Source organism: Arvicola amphibius, chromosome 12, assembly GCF_903992535.2.
Source record: "Arvicola amphibius chromosome 12, mArvAmp1.2, whole genome shotgun sequence".
NCBI classification, from domain to species: Eukaryota; Metazoa; Chordata; class Mammalia; order Rodentia; family Cricetidae; genus Arvicola; species Arvicola amphibius.
Genome location: NC_052058.2, coordinates 160,474,283 through 160,492,876, shown reverse-complemented (window position 1 = coordinate 160,492,876; position 18,594 = coordinate 160,474,283). Strand labels below are relative to the sequence as shown.

Below are 18,594 nucleotides of genomic sequence, written 5' to 3'. Positions count from 1 at the left end.
ACCTTTAATCCTAGCACTTGAGAGGCAGAAGCAAATGGATCTCTGTGCGTTCAAGACCAGCCTCGTGTACAGAGTGAGTTCCACAATAGCCAGAGCTATACAGTGAGAACCTGTCTCAAAAAATTATAATAATAATACAATAAAATACATCATAAACTAATATTTAACTCAATAACACAAAACTGTAATTATTTAGGGGAAGATGTCTTTAATTTACCTTGAAACCTATGAAATAAGGTGGCTAAAATGATTGATAGGTAAACATGCATGTGATAAGTTGAATATACCTAAATATTATTAATAAAATTTAGGTGTTAAGGGCTAGAGATGCAGCTCAGGGGCAGAGGACTTCCCTGGCATTCAAGATAAGTTTATGAGTGTTTACTATTCAATGATCTTCAACTTTTCTGAATATTTGAAATATTTCATAATAAATCATAGGGGATATTCACAAACAATGGAATCATAGCTGAGTCATAACACCATCTGCGGATTATTAAGCCTTTATAGTCTAACCAATACACCTTCTCGTTTTCAAAAGTGTCTCCCCTACCAGATAAACTATTGTCCCCTACTTTGCCTAAAAGAAACTGATGGTAAAGTCAACTCGCTTTATTCCCGTTCACCAGCCGGCAGAAGGTAGAGCTGAAATTTATTCCTATAGCTCCTGCTTCTGAAATAGACCTGCTCTCCACTGTGCCTCCTCATGAAAATAGAAACAGTACCAATGACAAAGCCACTCCTCCAAATGGTACCTTGTTAAAACTTGGATTTGACTTCAGTGAGCAGTTCCCTTCCCATTTCATACAGAAAAAAAAAAAAAAAAAAAAAAAAAAAAAACAGATAATGTAGGTAAATCTGACCAAAAAGAAGAGATTATTCAGAGAAGGAGGCAGGCAGGAAGAACCCTGTTCTGCCTCCGAGAGAGGTCCTGGATGGAGGATCAAGCCTGGACTAGAGACACATCCCTAGTCAAGAAAGGAAGGCAATGAGGAAGAAAGTGCCCAGGCTTCATCACCTGGCTGCCTGGGGCCAGCATCCAACAAGGCCTTCCTGAAAAGGGGAAATTTGAAAACAGAAATAAATTATAGGGAAAATTCTGTGCCTTTCCTTGACAACACTTCTCTCCCCCCCCCCCACCTCTCTCCCCTCTCCCCCCCCTCTCTCTCTCTCTGTGTGTGTGTATGTGTGTGTGCGTGTGTGTGTGCGCATGTGTGCATGTGCAAACAAGCAAGCAAGCAAATGCTGTGTGTAACACTGTGAGGACCAAAGGTCCACATCAAGTTTCATATCCAAAGACACTGTTCACTTCCTTTGAGACAGGGTCCTATAGGTCTGGAGCTCATCAATTAGGCTAGACTATCCCAGGGATCCTTCTGCTTCTGCTTCCTCAGCCCTAGGATTAAACATACAAAGATAAGCCACCATGCCCAGCATTTTTATGTGGTTTCTGGGGATCAAACTCAGGTCTTTATGCTTATAAAACAATTCACTTCGCCAAACAAGCCATTGCCTCAGCCCGTGCCCATCCATAACAATTCTTCTATGGACTATTAATTCGTACTTCACGTAACTTCAAAAAGGCATGTATTAGCAAATATGGACTGTTCTCTCTTCTTTCGTGGTACATGTGTATGTATTCACACATGTGAGGCACACATCCATATAGGAGCATGCACACATGTGTGTAGGTATATGTGAGGCTCAAGGTTGGCATCAAGAGTCTTTCTAAGACCCCCTTGATCTAATTCATTGATTGAACCCAGACAACACTAATATGGCCACTCTAGTTGGCTTGCTCCAGAGGTCCGTTGTCTCCTCTGAGTGCTGGGGTGACCTGCAGGCCATGGCATCCAACTGACTTTTTGTGTGGGTTCTGGAGATCTGAGCACCTGTCTTTTTTTTTTTTTTTTTTTGGTTTTTCGAGACAGGGTTTCTCTGCAGCTTTAGAGCCTGTCCTGGAGCTAGCTCTTGTAGACCAGGCTGGTCTTGAACTCACAGAGATCCGCCTGCCTCTGCCTCCCGAGTGCTGGGATTAAAGGCCTGCGCCACCACCGCCCGGCTCTGAGCACCTGTCTTGATGCTTGCAGAGGCAAGTGTTTTACCCACCGAGGCCTCTATCTCCCTAGCAGGTGAATAGCTTTCTTGACTGTGAGATTTCTCAGAGCCTACGAGATTTAAAAAAGGGCTTTCCAAAAGGAAGGTAGCTGTGCATGGACTCTAATAGCAAGCTCTAGAAATTCCAAATGTTGAGGAAAAAAATCACAAAATATGATAGCCAAATAACTAAATATGCCTTTAAAAATAAATATGAGAGCTGGGTGTAATGGCGCACAGCTCTAATCCCAGCACTCAGGAGGCAGAGGCAGACGGAGCTCTGCAAATCTGAGGTCAGCCTGGGCTACATCTATACAGTGAGACCCAGACAAAAAAAAAGCAAAAACAAACAAAAAACCCAACTATGGGGTCCAGTATGATAGATCATTAGGCAAAGCTACCTACTGTAAAACCTGAGAACCTGAGTTTAATATGAAGGACCCACATGGTAGAAAAAGAGAATCAACTCCCACAAGTTGACTTCCAGATACATGGCATAGTAAGTACACCTGCAGACACACCACATGCACACACATGCACGCACGCATGCGTGCATGCACACACATACACATGAATGGATGCACACACATACATATGCATGCACATAAATAAAAATAAATGTGACTTTTTAAAGGAAAAGATACCCAGATAACTGTGAGGTCATAAGTATACTCTGTGCCCATGTTCAAGAGGCACATAAGGAAACAGATCTGAGAGAAGCTGGAAGTACAAACTTGTTCCACCTGAAGCCATAGACAATGCCAGCTGCGGAAAGTAAAAAGTCAAACAGCGATTTACTATTCTAAAAACTCTTTAATTATTCATGGTGCATCAACAGTTACCTAGCATTTAACAATACCACTTTTCTCATAAAGCAACCCTAAGACAAACAGCAGTTAGAAATATATAAAATGTTACGGATGCTAAGAGTCAGTTATGGGCTGTACTGGGCTGCCCATCACCAACCACCCAGCCCTGCTCCCTCCCTGCTGAATCCGACACCCTCAGCAGACTGAGCTCTTTCCAAGGCCAGCACAGGACTACGGAACTACCGAGTAGATTCAGAGGAAAACGTTCTGTTCAGAGGAAAATGTTCTGTTGGAGCCGTGTGGTTCACAAGGCCAGTAGATGATGCAAGCTAGGCGGGAGAAAAGAGGGGCTGATGTACAAATACCTAAAACTCTTGGAAGGCACAGTAGCCAGTGGGGCTGACTCATGTGCTGGCATTAGCACCCCCACCCTTAGAGCAGGAACACTGGGCCTCTGTTGAGGAAAGAAAAGGAGTCCCCATGAATAGCATCTCTGCAAAGAGCAGTTATTGTCTCTTAAAAGACACAAGCGTGGCTGGGGGGCTGGCACCAGATAACAATACATGGTTTTCTGCAGCCCCAGAACATCGCGAGCACAGACGTGGCCTCTGCTGATGGAAATTCCATGACCTGATTAGGGCCAGGCCTGGGTCCACTGCCCTTCTGAGGGCAGATTCTCCTGGGAGGGCAGGGTCCAATTCTGACCACCAACCTGTCAGAAGGACACCCACAAATGTAAAACAATCCATAGAGGAGCAGTGAGACTTGGGAGCTGAGCAACAGAGAAAGCCTTAAGGCTGTTCATTTGAAACTTTGTTCGTTCTTTCTTTCTTTCTTTCTTTCTTTTGAGACAGGGTTTCTCTGTGTAACAGTACTGGCTGTCCTGGAACTGGCTTTGAACTGGCTGTCCTTGAACTCACAGAGATCCATTTGCCTATGCCTTCTAAGTGCTACGATTAAAGGCAGGTGCAGCCATAGCCGGGCACACTGAAACTTTTTATTATTACAAATAAATCTGCATATCTCTATGGTTAAATCTTTACCCTTACCTTCAAGATAACTTCTTACCGGAATTACTGGTTCAAAGGACAGAAACACTGTAACGCCTTTACTAGCTCCTGTCAAGCTGCCTTTATCTAAAAGTTAAAACCCTATAGTCTCCTTGTATGCTACTTAGAATGTCAAAGCTTCAACAGGCCCTGCTGTAATAAGGGATGCACTCTGCACTAATTCATGACTGCTCAACAGGATGGGGATCCAAAGGGAGACAGTCGCACGCTTTATGTAATCTGCATAAAGCACATAAATATGAAGTCAAAGGGAAACCATAGGGAACTGTCACACTTACGAGTCAAACATTATCGACTTTGGCACAACCTCATGGAATACTTCAACTCAACGCTGATAGTTTGCAAATATTAGCCAACCGGTCAGGGCAAGCGCTTCCACTGCTGGTTGTTTACTGAGGGGCTGTGATTTAATTAGACAGGAGGAAGAACGCCCACCGCAGCATGACAAACACTGCTCTCAAAGTCTCAGCACACAAATATCCCCTGCATCGGGCTATTCGTTTGTGTGTTGTGAGCTTTGTTTGGAGTGTGTGTGTGCGTGCGTGCATGCGTGTCTCTGTCTGTCTGTGTCTATTTGAGTGGGAAGGTGTATGTGTGTGTGTATGTGTTTGATTGTGTGTGTATTTGTGTGTGCATGTGAGAGAGACAGAGAGTTCACCATGTTGCTCAAAACGCCTTCAAACTTACAGTCTTCTTGCTTTAGCCTCCCAAGTAGCTAGGATTACAAGCCTGTGTTCCAAGGTCCAGCTTCCACATTTATCTTCATAAACCCGTGTCTTTTAATTGTTTGGTTTTTTTATCTTTATATGTTTTTAGTTTATTTGATTTTCATAAAAACTTAGAGTCATTTTGTTACAGGGTAAATTTAAATATATTTACACTAGTTTAAAAGAAACTAAAGTAGCAGATTAACAGGAGACTGGGTGCCAACCCCTTGAATCAAATAGACAATTTATTTTCTGTCTCCTAGTAAATGTAAACACTCAATTTTTTAAATTACAAGACAAAAATAAAATAAAATAAATTACGAGATAGGAAAGGTTCTTGCAGAGAACCTGGGTTGGGTCCCCAGCACCCACATGGTAGTAAGTCCTGTTCCTGGAGATCTGATGGTCTCCTCTGAACTCCCTGGGTATCAGGTACGCACACGGTGTACATACTCACATTCAGGCAAAAAAAATTAAACACACATAAAAAATAAATCTTAAGAAAGAATTCTTAAGAACATTGGACGTCCATTTTAATAATTCTAAGTTTTTAAAAGTTCAGAGAAACAGTGTGAAAGACAGGCCTCTGCACGAGGGAGGCTGAAACCGGAGGACCACAAGTTCCAGGCTAGCCTGGGCTACAAAGCTAACCTTTGCCGCAAAAATGAAAGAGATGGAGAAAGTAGAACATTCACACAATGCTGGAGTGGTCAGATCTGCACTCCAGTGTGGTCTGCCCTTCTTGCCAGCACATAGGCAAGAAAGTGAGGATAATGGTTTGCTTAAAAGCCTTAGGTGCCAGTACCTAGGAGACTATGCATTAGAATAAAAGAAATGGGGAGGGGCAAAGATACAATTCTTTAAAAGGGAGAAGATGGACTTAAAAAAAAAAAAAAAAAAAGCTCAGTCTTCTCTCCAAAGTATGGTCCCTCCATTAGAAGAAGGATTAAACGGATACATTCAGCTTTTAGGCGAGATTTTCTTTCTCTGAGGTTTCAACTCCTCCCACCGCCCCCTCTCTCTCCCCCCCTCCCCCCCACACCCTGCCTCAGATAATCACGTTGGTTTTGTCAGTAAAAGCTCTCCTTTCATAGAATGCATCGAAACCGCTTAAACCACCCAGAGAGGGTGCATACATTATCAAACACCGAGACAAACGGAAGAGATTTTCCCTTTTATGTCTTACTATTTCGCTGTGCCCGCGTGCTCAGAAGGCTGGGCAAAAGATGCTAAAACGTTTGCTAGGTTATCAGCTAAAAGAAAGACTACAGAATTTAACGAACTTCAGCCTCCTTTAAAAAGCGCTTTTAAATCTAAGAAGAGGCGTAGTGGTTTGTAACGCGACCCGAACCGTCAAATGACAGAGGGTTTTCTATTTCCTTTTTCTCTTCCTCCCTGTGTTCTGCCAGCCAAGTCCGCGATTATTTCTGCATGACTGTGGCAGCTTCTGTTACCAGTAAACAAAAGCAAATAGGGACAATGTGCAGAGACAAATTAGGGAGAATGAGCGCTGAATTGACGTGGCAAACAGCATTTAGTCGCTGCCCAAGGATACTCCAGAGACATACGTGCATGGGAAACAGCCTGCTCTCTTTCGCAACCCAACCGTTACCTCACGACGCTAAGTCTGAGTTAGGGACTCAGAAAAGGGTCTGCTGTTTGTCAGCCCTTTAAAGAGGAGGAAGTGCATCCGAAGGAGGAGGGGTTCTGGTTAAATGGAACTGTCCAAGTGAAAGAGCAGTCCCCAGCTGGGTAGTGTTCAGGGATTAGAGGGGGTTGAGAGCACAGCCAGGGTCAAGAAAGGAGAAACGGAATGAGCAGAGAACAGAAAGCAATCCGAAGCTCCGTTTAGGAGCGAGGGGCAGTGAAAATGGGAAAAGGGATCCGTGAAAATTGAATGTGCAGCTAACTGTGGAAAGAGAAGAAACCGACAATGGGAGGTTCTAGAACCAACTGCAAAAGAACTGGGTTTTGGGTTTGTTTTTTTAGTTTTTTTTTGGGGGGGGGGCATCCAGACAAGAAAAGAATCACAAACGTATTCTATAAGCCATCAAGAATTTGTCAGTATCAGCCTACAAGTATAACTCAGTGGTAGAGTGCTTGCGTATCGGGTATGAGCCCTGGAATCTATTAGGCAAAACCGTTTCACAAAAGGAACTCCTTCATATAATCAAAAATAAAGAAAAAATGGAATTATTTTGGCAAGAAATTATTAAAGAGAATGACAAGAACTGGGTAAAAGGAAGTTATTTTGCAAAATAAAATAAACTTCCAAATCATATACACACAGTGCTTAAAGGGGGTTGTGCTGAATTGGAAACAGACTTCTGAAACATACTCCAATGGCTGCAGCTGATTCCTTAAAGAGGGTAGAGGAACAGTGGTTTCCACTTAAGACTAAACAACAAAGCTCCATAGACGCTATACTGTGTTCTCTAATCCAAGTCATGATGAAACCTGGTAACACGAAGAAGCTCTCCCTAGGGTTCTTTCTAGATGATGAGCCAGCAAACTAACCTACAGGCCAACTGCAGCCAGCTGCTGGCACTTCCAAACACAGCGTGATTGGCCGTTCTCACTCACGGTTTACCCATGCTTTCCGGCTTCAGTTACAAAACTGACAGAAACTCTTAAGGCCCACCACACCTACAATAGAGTTCTTTATATACAGAGTCCACCAATCCCTGTTTGGCACAGTATCTAGCAATTCATTTGTTCTTCAAGAGGAATGACGATATATGTTTAGTTATTACATTGTAGAACGATAGAATACAGAGAGGTAAGCTTGATGCTTAAATCCAGGTTTTCTTAGGAAAGAGACAGCAGCTGTTCTTAGTAACTTTGTGTTCAGGTGTAGGGGTGTACCCCCCACAATCCCAGCACTTAGGAATGAAGGCAAGAGGTGGTGAGTTTGAGGTTAGACTGTGCTACATGGACAGTTCTAGACCACCCTAAGTTACAAAGTGATTTTGTTTCAAAATAATAATAACAACAACAACAACAATAATAATAATAATAATAACTTTGTGTTATCAACATCCACCTTAATTCAATGCATATTAGTTTCCAATCTGTTCTGTATAAGATGTCCACTCTATACATAAAGAGAAATAACTCTGACAGCAAGTAGACTTATTTTATTTTAATTATGTGTTTTTAAGTGAGGTATAGTTTCATCAGTCCAGTAGGACTGATGAAGAGCTGTTGAAACTTGGCTCTCATGTAACTAGTTAAATTTTCTTTTCCAACTCCCATTCTAGTTGTGGAGTCAAAAGTATCATAAAAACATAACTGTCTTTTGCTTTCTAAAACTCTTGTTCTTAACTAGGGATTGCTTAAAAAGAACATATACAATAAATGATGGGGCAGCAAAAGAATCTTTAAAATAGAAAAGAATTTAAGTTTATATAAATTGTTTGTGGTAGTTTGAGTGTAATTGGCCCCCATAAGCTCATAGTAAGTGGCGCTAATAGGAGGGGTGGCTTTGTTGGAGTAGGTGTGGCCTTCTTGGAGGAAGTGTGTCACTGTAGGGGCGGGCCTTGAGGTCTCATATATGCCCAGGCCATGCCCAGTGTCTCAGCTCACTTCCTGTTGCCAAGATGTAGAGCTCTCAGCTCCTTCACTACACCACACCTGCCTGCATGCCACCATGTCCCGCCATGATAATAATGGACTAAATCTCTGAACTGTAAGCAAGCCACCCCAATTAAATGTTTTCCTTTATAGGAGTTGCCGTGATCATGGTGTCTCTTCACAGCAATAGAAGCCCTAACTAAGACAGTGTTCATGCATTTGCAGAACCTATAAATCGGTGTCTTTACACTTCTCAGGTCCGAATTATTTGGATCTTATTGAAAACATTTGTAACTGATACCTTGTTCTTCTGAGGCTGACAAGCAAAGGCATGGCAACTCAAGGAGGAAGAGGGCCTTGTCCAGGATGCCGGTGGATAAGCAGCAGCCTGGGGCCATGCCCTCCCAATAGCTCCCAGTAGTGCTTTTCCCACTCTTTTGCTCAGCATAGCAATCACCCTTCACGGTGTGTAGCGTTTAGAAGGCTTAGCAGCTCACTCACTATCTTAGCACTTCAATAAATAGGTCACCTATCAAGTATCAATGACGGACCATGTAGTGCATACACTTAGACATAAAACATGTATCACAAAATTAGATAAACTATATCTACAAAGTACAGCCTTGGATTTGGTAATTATTCCATTAACAGCAACCACTGATCTTACACAATAATTGATGCATTTTATCTACAATTCTCAGAGGAAGCTAAGGCTAAGAAAACATCCAAGGCAACACAATCAGAAAATGACTGAACTCAGGACTCCAGCCCCAAATTGCATGCTCCACAGACCCCCATCACCAGTATTTCTTCTTCTGATGAAAGCCACACAGTCGTTTATAAACGAGGGCAGGGCATTATCCTGTTACCTTGATAGGCCAAGAAGGCAAAGGCTTTAAAAAGCTGGCTGGGTATGGGTAGTTCACCATGGCCAGGTTCACCCAGGTCTCAGCGATCCAGTCTTTCAGGCGTTGGATGTCCTCAGAGTTTAGGGAAGCACACAGGTGTAAGTTTCTGGTGAGCCATGGTAGACCACTGCCTGGAGACAGAATAACATTGCCGAAAACTGCAAAATCCTAGTCAACCTAAGTCTTTAGAGATCTCTCGTTCTTCATGTTGCATTACAGAAAATACAATTTTCTGTGCCACTTTACCAAGAATTATTGCACTATTCAACAAAATGCCTTAATACCATCTGATAAGTCCACGACAGACAAATTTAACTTCATCGTGGGACTTACCAAAATTAGTATGCTTTATTACTTCCCATCTTAACTTGAAATACTTAATATTTAGATAATTTGAAGTAAATAGGAATACTACAGAACAATGTGAAGGAATAAGCGGCCACATAAAGCAAATGGACGCCGCTAACGTGGAGTATTGAATAAAAGATACCAGGCCCAAAAACCCACACTGTACAATTCCAATTCCTGAAGAATTCAAGAACGAGTAAAATCAACCGGCGATGGAGGCAAGAGGACAATGACGGGCCATGCAGGCTTGCTGATGTGACTAAGAATGCCATGGCTTTCTGGGAGTCTGACAATGCTCTCTGGTGGTGTGGAGGATAACTGCGTCAGGAAATTCACTGGCCCAGAAATTTTGATTTCTCTTCTTTTTAGAATTTATATTGTGCTTTAGTAAAATGCGTACTTCTTAAGAGGTGGAATTGGGAGCTGGGAAAAATGGCTCGGCAATTAAGAGCACAGGCTGCTCTTCCAGAGGACCAAGGTTCAATTCCCAGCACCTACGTGGTGCCTCACGACAATTTGTAACTCTAGTACCAGGCAATCAGATGCCATCTTCTGACTTCGGTGGGCATCAGGCACACACATAATACACAGATATACATTCAGGCAGAAAATCCGTGTGTGTGTGTGTGTGTGTGTGTGTGTGTGTGTGTATGCAATTAAGTGGAAGTATTGAACAAATGAAGCTCAATGAAAACACATTCTTTTAGGTAAAGCTTACCCGTATTTGAGAGGCGGTTAATGGCACCCCAAGACCTGAGGATGCTCTCCGAACATTTTTCTCCACTTTTCCTAAAATCTTCAGTTACAATCTTCATAAACACACCACAGGGAATCAACTCTTGAAACTGCCAGATAGGGGCAGAAGCTGCAAGAGCTCTGAATTATCAAAGAAACGAGAGAAGAAAGAACACGGGACTCAAGTAAGTTTTCAAACAACCAACTCGAGCCAGACAAAACCCTCGCCTGGAAAGGGGAGGTGGCGTGAGAGCCTGAGCCCAACTGGCAATGGGCAGTTGCTAAGAGAGTCGGGTATCTTTACAGTGTAGCCAACGAAGGTCAACCACCCTTCATATCCATGAGGTAGCACAAATAGGGACTTGATGGGTTCAGAGGAGGAGGAGGGGGGAAGAGGAGGAGGAAGAAGAGAAAACACAAAGTTGTGTTAAGTCGGGGAAGAGGGGCTGAATCAGGAAGGAGTTGGAAGAAAAGGGTGAAAATGATGAAATACATTGTATAAAAGATTCAATAACAAACTAATAAGAACTAATGCAAAAATTCAAATATAGTCTATAATATTTTATACATTATTTATAATTTTGAAATAATTTGAAAAAATAAATTAGAATGGAAACTAAGCCTTAACAAGATGACTGGAAAGATAGCATAGCTGTTAATGGGAGGATCCGGAAACATCTACACAACAGCATGGAACAATTTACCCAGAATGAATCTCTTGTCTTGATCATTAAAAGTGCTGGTGGAGATGGAGCCAGGCATGATGGTGCACACCTTTAATCCCAGCACTCAGGAGGCAGAGACAGGTGGATCTCTGTGAGTTCGAGGCCAGCCTGGTCTACAGAGTGAGTTCCAGAACAATCAGGGCTGTTACACAGAGAAACCCTGTCTCGAAGGAAAAGAAAAAAACAAGTTCTCCAGTCCAGTATAAATGCACTTACCCAACTACTAAATGAGGGTATTTCATCCTGAACCAGGCTGCAAGCACACCTCCGTAAGAGCCCCCGATGGCGATGAAGGGTTGACCATCGGCGCCTGGGACAGTTTTTCTCAGGTGTCTGATTAACTCTGCAAAATCAGCCAGAGCTTGTTCTGATGTCAGGAAATTCAAATGCTTGGCATCCTGAGGGTTGGAAGGATGAACACAGATGTAAATGTGAACACAGTCGCCGCATAGGCGAAGCTTACATCCGGAACAGAACTTGAGTTATGTAAGCTTTTCTCCAGACGTTGAGTCAAAAAGCCCAGTGAAAGCCAAGGTGTCAAGGTTTCAACAACTCGTGAAAAGTGATTTGAGTTTGTGCAACACAATACATTTTGCATTAAATGGAATCAGTCTATCAGTCTCTCTCTCCCTCCTTCCCTCCCTTTCTCCTTCCCTCCCTCCCTTCCTCCCTCCCTTCCTCCCTCCTTCCCTCCCTCCCTCCCTCCCTTCCTCCCTCCTTCCCTCCCTCCCTCCCTCCCTTCCTCCCTCCTTCCCTCCCTTCCTCCTTCCCTCCCTAAATTTACTGAAAAAAAATACATGACAAAAAGCAAGATCCAGCAGTAGCATAACTTGACCTATTTAATTAAAGATTTTTCCCACACAAACTCTGCTGCCACAGTGCTGATTTTGTCAAGAAATTTAAACAACTATTTGATGTGGTTTATAATGTTTATTTTAAATTTGCAAGGCTCCTTCATTTTCTTTGTCACAAACATAAAACAATTAGGTACAACAATCAGCCTGTGGCTGAGTGAGAGGTTGTGCAGAAATTTCCCATGAGCACCAAGGGGAATTGTCAAGCCATAGCTCATGGTCTGCTTGCTTTCATGGTAGTGGTCTTGCCAACACATGCTCGGTGTCTCCTGGAATACACAATGTTGGCCTGGAGGAATAACATGGGCCCTGAGGCATCCCTGCAGGTAGCCTTCCCAGGCCAGCAGCCTGAAGCACAGGTCTTGCTTTATGGGTGGATGGATGTCAATGATCTTAAGAGGCTTGAAGCATATTTTTGTTTCTGAAGTAGAAAGAAAGTTGCAGAGGAACTGTCACTGGGACACTTTTCAAAATTGTTGCCAAGTGTCTGACCCTGAAAACATAACTCTCCTTCTTGCCTGGAGCCCACCAGTTCTACCCGGACAGAGCCTGGTTGTTTGGTTTTCACACAAATACAACAACCACAAAAAGAACCGAAACAATCGCCAAACCCAAAGATCTGTCAGAAGCCAGGGAGGATGGAGGAAGTGTCCTGAAAGGACTTCAGAGCTCCAGTCCAACTGTCAGACAAGGGCAGAGAGCAGGTGTAAGCCGGCAGCGTAACTGAAGAAAGCTGGGCCCCAGGTCTGAGCTCCTCTGTGCGGAAGTCACCACAGCCATCCAGACAGTGAAGAAGACTCGGGACACTGATAGACATGTGTCCCTCCCCTTCTCCAGCCCCTCAACCCAGTTTCACCTCAGAGGGCCCTATAGCTCCTTCAGCAGGACCGCTGGCCACGGGAGGGAAGTGAACCCACCCTATGTGACTCTTGAAGGAGCTTAAGTGCTACCTTGTCACCTCCCTGGCAAGGCAGCCCTGGCTTGGCCCTACCCAGCAAACGTCACCATTTCAACAGCTCAGCACAACTTGCCAGCTTGTTCTTCCAACAGGACAACAGTGTTCTCTGCCCAAGCCTGTCACATGTCCTGTCTGTGTTCTCCTTTCCAAATGCCATTTGCATGAGATGCTATTTGCTCAAGGCCTCGCTGAGGTTGTAGAAATGATAGAAACATTTAGCAATAAATGTTATGGAATACGAAACTAAGATTAATATGCGGCTTTTATTTAACTTTATTTCAAGTCTTGATATATTTAAACTATCTAAGATATATTCCAATACAAACTAAATCCTTCAGACAACTGAGAAGAGGATCCTGAGTCAAAATAAACTCTCTCCTCTTTACCAGAAAGACGATATATTTACTACAGCACCAGCGGGAACTAGCTCAGCTGCCAATCACAGACAGCAAAGCTGGAAGGGAAACAATGTGTCACTGGAAGACAATGATCCCGAATAAAAGTAAACCCACTCGGCAAGTTCCGTGATGGTTCGGCTCTCTGTGTGGGTCCATTTCCTTCTGCAATGTGAAGTAGCACTGAACTCAGAACTAAGAGGGATTTTTTAAAAAAATCTGCAAATTTGTTCACACTCAATCGATTCAAAGTTACAGCCTAATTTCACTTTTTGATACTTGCACTAGACCTAGTGACTTGGTTCTAGTCGATACAATGTGGAAGGCGTGATGCTCTGTGACTCCCTAGGTCAGGGCACCAGACCTGACCAGGGCGTGGCAGCCTTGAGAGAAGCTAGCTGCTGCTCAAGTAGGCACTTTGTGCCAGGCAGCAGGAGTAAATAGACTGCTGCAGACGCCTGGTGAGAGGCCGGCGAGTAGAGTCCCGAGAGTAGCCAGAGCAAGAAGAAAAGCAAAACGAGACTAGGACAGAGCATGGAAAACTGATGAAAGTCCAGAGAAGAGACTCTGAAGGTCTGGGTCACAGAAGAATTTCAGACAATTTTCAAGTCTCCCAAGCCAAGAGCCTTAAGCCCTCGGATAAGAGGCCGGTGATCTCAAGTGCTGGGATCACCTTTGTGTGAGCTCTGTTCTCTTTTTGTATCAATTTTATGTAGCCCCGGGTGGCCTTGCACTAACAGAGATCCATCTGTCCCCTGAGTCCTGGGATTAAAGATGTGTGCCATCACCGCCAAGCCTCTAGTGGCTTAACTCTGCACTTGGGTCTTCAGGCAAGCTTTATTCATTAAAACACAAACAAAAGACCACCACACAGAACCACATACAACCAGACACACTATCCGTTGCGCACCCGTAATCTTAACACGTAAAATGTGAAGGTAGGACACACTTGGATATAGGAGACCCTGCCCTATCCACCTCCCAAAAAGGACAACCTTAAAAAGTGTGTACATACCCTGAATGAGTCCTCACCGAAGGGAAGGGACTCCCCATAGTACCGATGTTCAGCAAACACCAGCAAAGCTTTCAGCCTCTCAGCCACATCCCACATGAAACCCTGGGAAGAGATCACAAATCCAGGAGTAAAATTGAGGTGCTAAAAAAAAAATTACATTGAACTTTTGCAGACCATACAAAATAGATATTAAACCACACCAGAAAGAGTTCTCTGAAGAAAAAAAAAAAACTGCAATTTGTGTTGTGTTCCACAGATACATGTCCTTGTTGCGCCTTTGAACATCACACCACACTATCTTAGAGTGAAAGGAAAATGGGTTCTGTAGCCAAGTGTGGCAGTGCCAGCAGTAGAGAGACAGACAGAGGGTCCCCCAGCCGTTAGCGCGAAGCCAACCTGTATAACATAGAAACTTCCAGACTGGCCTGAGGTGACAATGATGACCCTGTCTCTAACGAAGAAACAAACAAAAAACAAAAACTAGGTTTTTAGTTGTCTTTGTGCTACAAATGTCACCTCCTCTTCTGATACCCACACCAAACTCCCTGGGGATTTTGATCTTAAATGTTAGGAAACTAGCTAACATCAGCTGTTAATAACTCCCGCTTCCAATGTGTCCGACACTGTTCTAACCACTCCATGTAATAACTCACCTAATTAGCGCAATAAACAGGGATCAGGCACTGTGGTTTTACAGACACGGACACTGAAACACAAGGCTCGGTGTTCACACAGGTGGCAGAGCCAAGGCTGAAATGCAGGCTGTCATGCAGAGCAGTCACCTGGGGCCACTGGACTCGCTTACATCCCCCACACTGATGGCTTCTCTAATCATTTGCTGCCTCTTTCCCTTTGACTGGATGGTGCCCTCTGGATCCTTCCTAAGAGAGCTCCCCAGGCAGACAGCATCAGTTGATTAGATGTTTAGCATGGATTAAAGCCAAATCATTCCTGATGATGATGCTGGAGTTGAACAAGTTACTATTTCCTAACAATGTATAGGAATCTTAAAAAGGCTTTGGTTGTTTCGCGCAATCTATAAGGAATTAGAAGAGCTATCTGTGATGATGATGGATATGTTAGCCTGATACCTGTGGTTTTCAAGACCCCGCTTCTCTTGCAGAGCTGCTCACTCCTGCAACACATCCCAGGTCCAGCCACACCCAGCTCAGGCACACCCAGCTCAGGCACACCCTCCTCTGCATGCACCAGCCCAGCAGAGCTGTCCATTTCTCCTCAACACGGAGGAGAGATGGACTCCTCTACCTTCGGCAATAGGAACTCACAAGTCTGTCTTACACCACCAGGCTGCCAGTGTCTTACGAGTGGAAACAGACCTCTGTGGAGCTGACCTCAGGCTTTGGCAGGAAGCAGCTTAGCTGAACCGATGCCTGGTACAATCAGTGATTATGTGCTTGCATACATTTCAAGGGCATTCTTAATTTTCAAAAGAGGGCTAAATAACATGTTACATGTATTAATACTGCAGACAGACTGTCTTTTCTGCCGCCAGCCCAAATAACAACACAGAGACTTCTTTTTCTTATTTTATTTTTTTATTTTATTTTTATTTTTTGGTTTTTCGAGACAGAGTTTCTCTGTGGCTTTGGAGCCTGTCCTGGAACTAACTCTTGTAGACCAGGCTGGTCTCGAACTCACAGAGATCCGCCTGCCTCTGCCTCCCAAGTGCTGGGATTAAAGGCGTGCGCCACCACCGCCCGGCAAGACTTCTTTTTCTTTTCTGCTGCCAGTCCCAAATAACAACACAGAGACTTCTCTAAAAAAAAAAAAAAAAAAAACCCAAATTCCCACTCCCTCCCCACCCCACTCCAGTCCTAAGAGAGGGCAAGGCACCCTGCCCTGTGGAAAGTCCAAGGCCCTCCCTACTACATCTAGGTTGAGCAAGGTTTACAACCAATGAGAATAGGATCCCAAAAAGCCAGTACATGCAGTAGGGACAAATCTCAGTGCCATTGTCAGTGGCCCCTCAGTCTGACCCAAATATCAACCCCATTCAGAGGAACTAGTTTGATCCCATGCTCCTTTACTCCTAGCCTAGTTGGAGTTGGTGAGCTCTCATTAGCTCAGGCAAACTGTCTCAGTGGACGAACCCCTCATGGTCTTGACCTCCTTGCTCATACTCACGGAGACTTCTTATTAACTGTGAAAGCTTAGCTTTAGCTTAGGCTTGTCCCACTAACTATTATAACTTAAATTAATCTGCTTTTATTCATCTACGTTTTACCATGTGGCTTTCATTCTGTATGCCTGACTCCCTGCATAGCTCATTGGCATTTCGTCTGTTCCTCGATAATCTCCTCCTACCTCCTCCGCCTGCCCAGAAGTTCCTCCTATAAGTCCTGCCTAGCTACTGGCCCCTCAGCTCTTTATTAACCCAATCACAGCAATACTTCCCCATGCAGCATACAAATATCCCACAACACAACACTGTATTTCTGCAGGTTTCTTACTTTTAGTTAGTCTTCAAAACAATACTAGGAAAGAGATATTTTATTAGGCCCATTTAACAGATGGGAAGACTAAACTGTAGAGTCAAAAGCTCATCCAAATTCAAACAATCAAGTTACAAAGCAAGAACCGAAACTTCTGCATCTGGCTAACATAGTCTCTACTGTGCAGTCTCTTGGAAAATCTGCACACAGAGGTGAACACACAATCGTGAGGTTTTAGTTTGGGAAGGAAGCTCTCTTGAACTCGGGAGGGTGAGGATCTGCCCTTTCAGGATCTCTTTTGGTCAACTGTCTGGACCTGTTCCTACTCCCGAGTGTCTTCATTCTTCCCCCTCTACTGGGAGAGATGCCCTGGGAGCCTTAACTCCCACTGCGGAGCCTGTACAGCAGCGGGGTCAGCTGGAGGCAGAACCAGCTCTCCACCTAGATTAAAGAGTGGGCTCTGGACAGGAGAACTTCCCTGTGGCTCAGGCACAAAGGGAAGTCACATCTAAAGAAGAGAAAAGAGAGGAGGCAGTTCTGATTTCTCACAGACTAACAGCAGGAGTCTGCCGGGAAGTGAGTCTTGATCCGACTTGCCATTGACCCATGTCCGGGATCTCCTTTCTTCTGCTTTCTACATATTTAGACTCTTAGTTCTATGGGGTGGGATCACAAGTGAGGAACTCAGAAGCTGCAAGAGAAGTCACATCTTTATTTCACCTGACCGAGCAAACATTTTCTGAGGGTTCCCGAATGCCCGGCGCCTTGGCAGATACTCCCATTCTGGATAATACGATATTCTCTATCATAATTCAGCCTGCATTTTTGCGGAAAATTGACATTTTCCGCTCCCGGTCCTGATGTGCCAAGAAGGGGGATGTTGTGTTTTCACGTGCTCTAATTTAGGTTTTACTAACGGATTTAAGCCTAGTGAAAGGTGACCAGAAACAAGTATGGACGCAAGCTAAGGATCTTACTGTGTTGATGCGGATGCGTATCCGAGAACAGAGAGAAGAGAAACAAGACTGAAATACACCGGCAATCTTCCCTCTGCCCCTCCCCACCTGGCGGTGAAACTTGCATCTTCTGACACTTGTTTACGCTTTTGCTTTCGTTTTTTTTTTTTTTCGTCTCTTTAACAAGTATTTATTGGACACCGACTCCATGCTTAATATAATACTGTCCTCCAAATGCACAAGGCTGAATAAATGTATGAAAAATCCCACTCTTCTACTTACCTAGCAGAGGCCATACATAATCAAAGCGCACGATATGTGCTGATACGATATGTGCTGATGTGCGCGGTGGCGCACGCCTTTAATCCCAGTGCTCAGGAGACAGAGGCAGGTGAATCTCTATGAGTTCTGGGCCAGCCTGGTCTAAATAATTTTTTAGAACAGTCAGGGCCATGTAGAGAGACCTTGTCTTAAGTCCAGCACCAAAAGAAAAAAAAAATAAAATAAAATTAGGGCTGGAGAGATGGCTCAGAGGTTAAGGGCATTGCCTGCTCTTCCAAAGGTTCTGAGTTCAATTCCCAGCAACCACATGGTGGCTCACAACCATCTGTAATGAGGTCTGGTGCCCTCTTCTGGCCTGTGGGCATACACACAGACAGAATACTGTATACATAATAAATAAATATTTTAATTAATTAATCAATCAATTAATTAAATTTTTAAAAAGATAAAACACCAAAAAATCCAAAAGCCTCTATATGCAATAAATCTAGATTTTTAACTTAAAAATACTCAGCTTTCTGAAAATAGAATTTTGTTGTTCTCATTTATAATTAAGTAGAACATGGAAGCCTCTTGAACATCTTTATTCTTTGTAAACTGTTTATTTGTGCAAATTTGCTATTTTTCAAATTATTGATGAGTTTCTCTTTCTTTTTGATAGCTTCATAAGTAAGAACAATAATAATACCGAGACCTGGCAGTGCAGGCC

At 43.7% G+C, this 18,594-nt stretch overlaps 1 protein-coding gene across 1 annotated transcript in view; it reads right to left on the bottom strand.

Annotated features, from left to right (window-relative positions):
• LOC119802519 (lysosomal Pro-X carboxypeptidase-like) overlaps positions 1–18,594 on the bottom strand; it is a 55,620-nt gene that overhangs the window by 12,342 nt on the left and 24,684 nt on the right. Inside the window, exons 3-6 of the mRNA XM_038313449.1 lie at positions 14,195–14,296; positions 11,189–11,370; positions 10,231–10,388; positions 9,126–9,295 (exon numbers count right to left, since the gene is read on the bottom strand). Of these exons, the coding sequence (XP_038169377.1) occupies positions 9,126–9,295; positions 10,231–10,388; positions 11,189–11,370; positions 14,195–14,290 (606 nt within the window). The 5' untranslated portion in view covers positions 14,291–14,296. The remainder of the gene's footprint in view (positions 1–9,125; positions 9,296–10,230; positions 10,389–11,188; positions 11,371–14,194; positions 14,297–18,594) is intronic.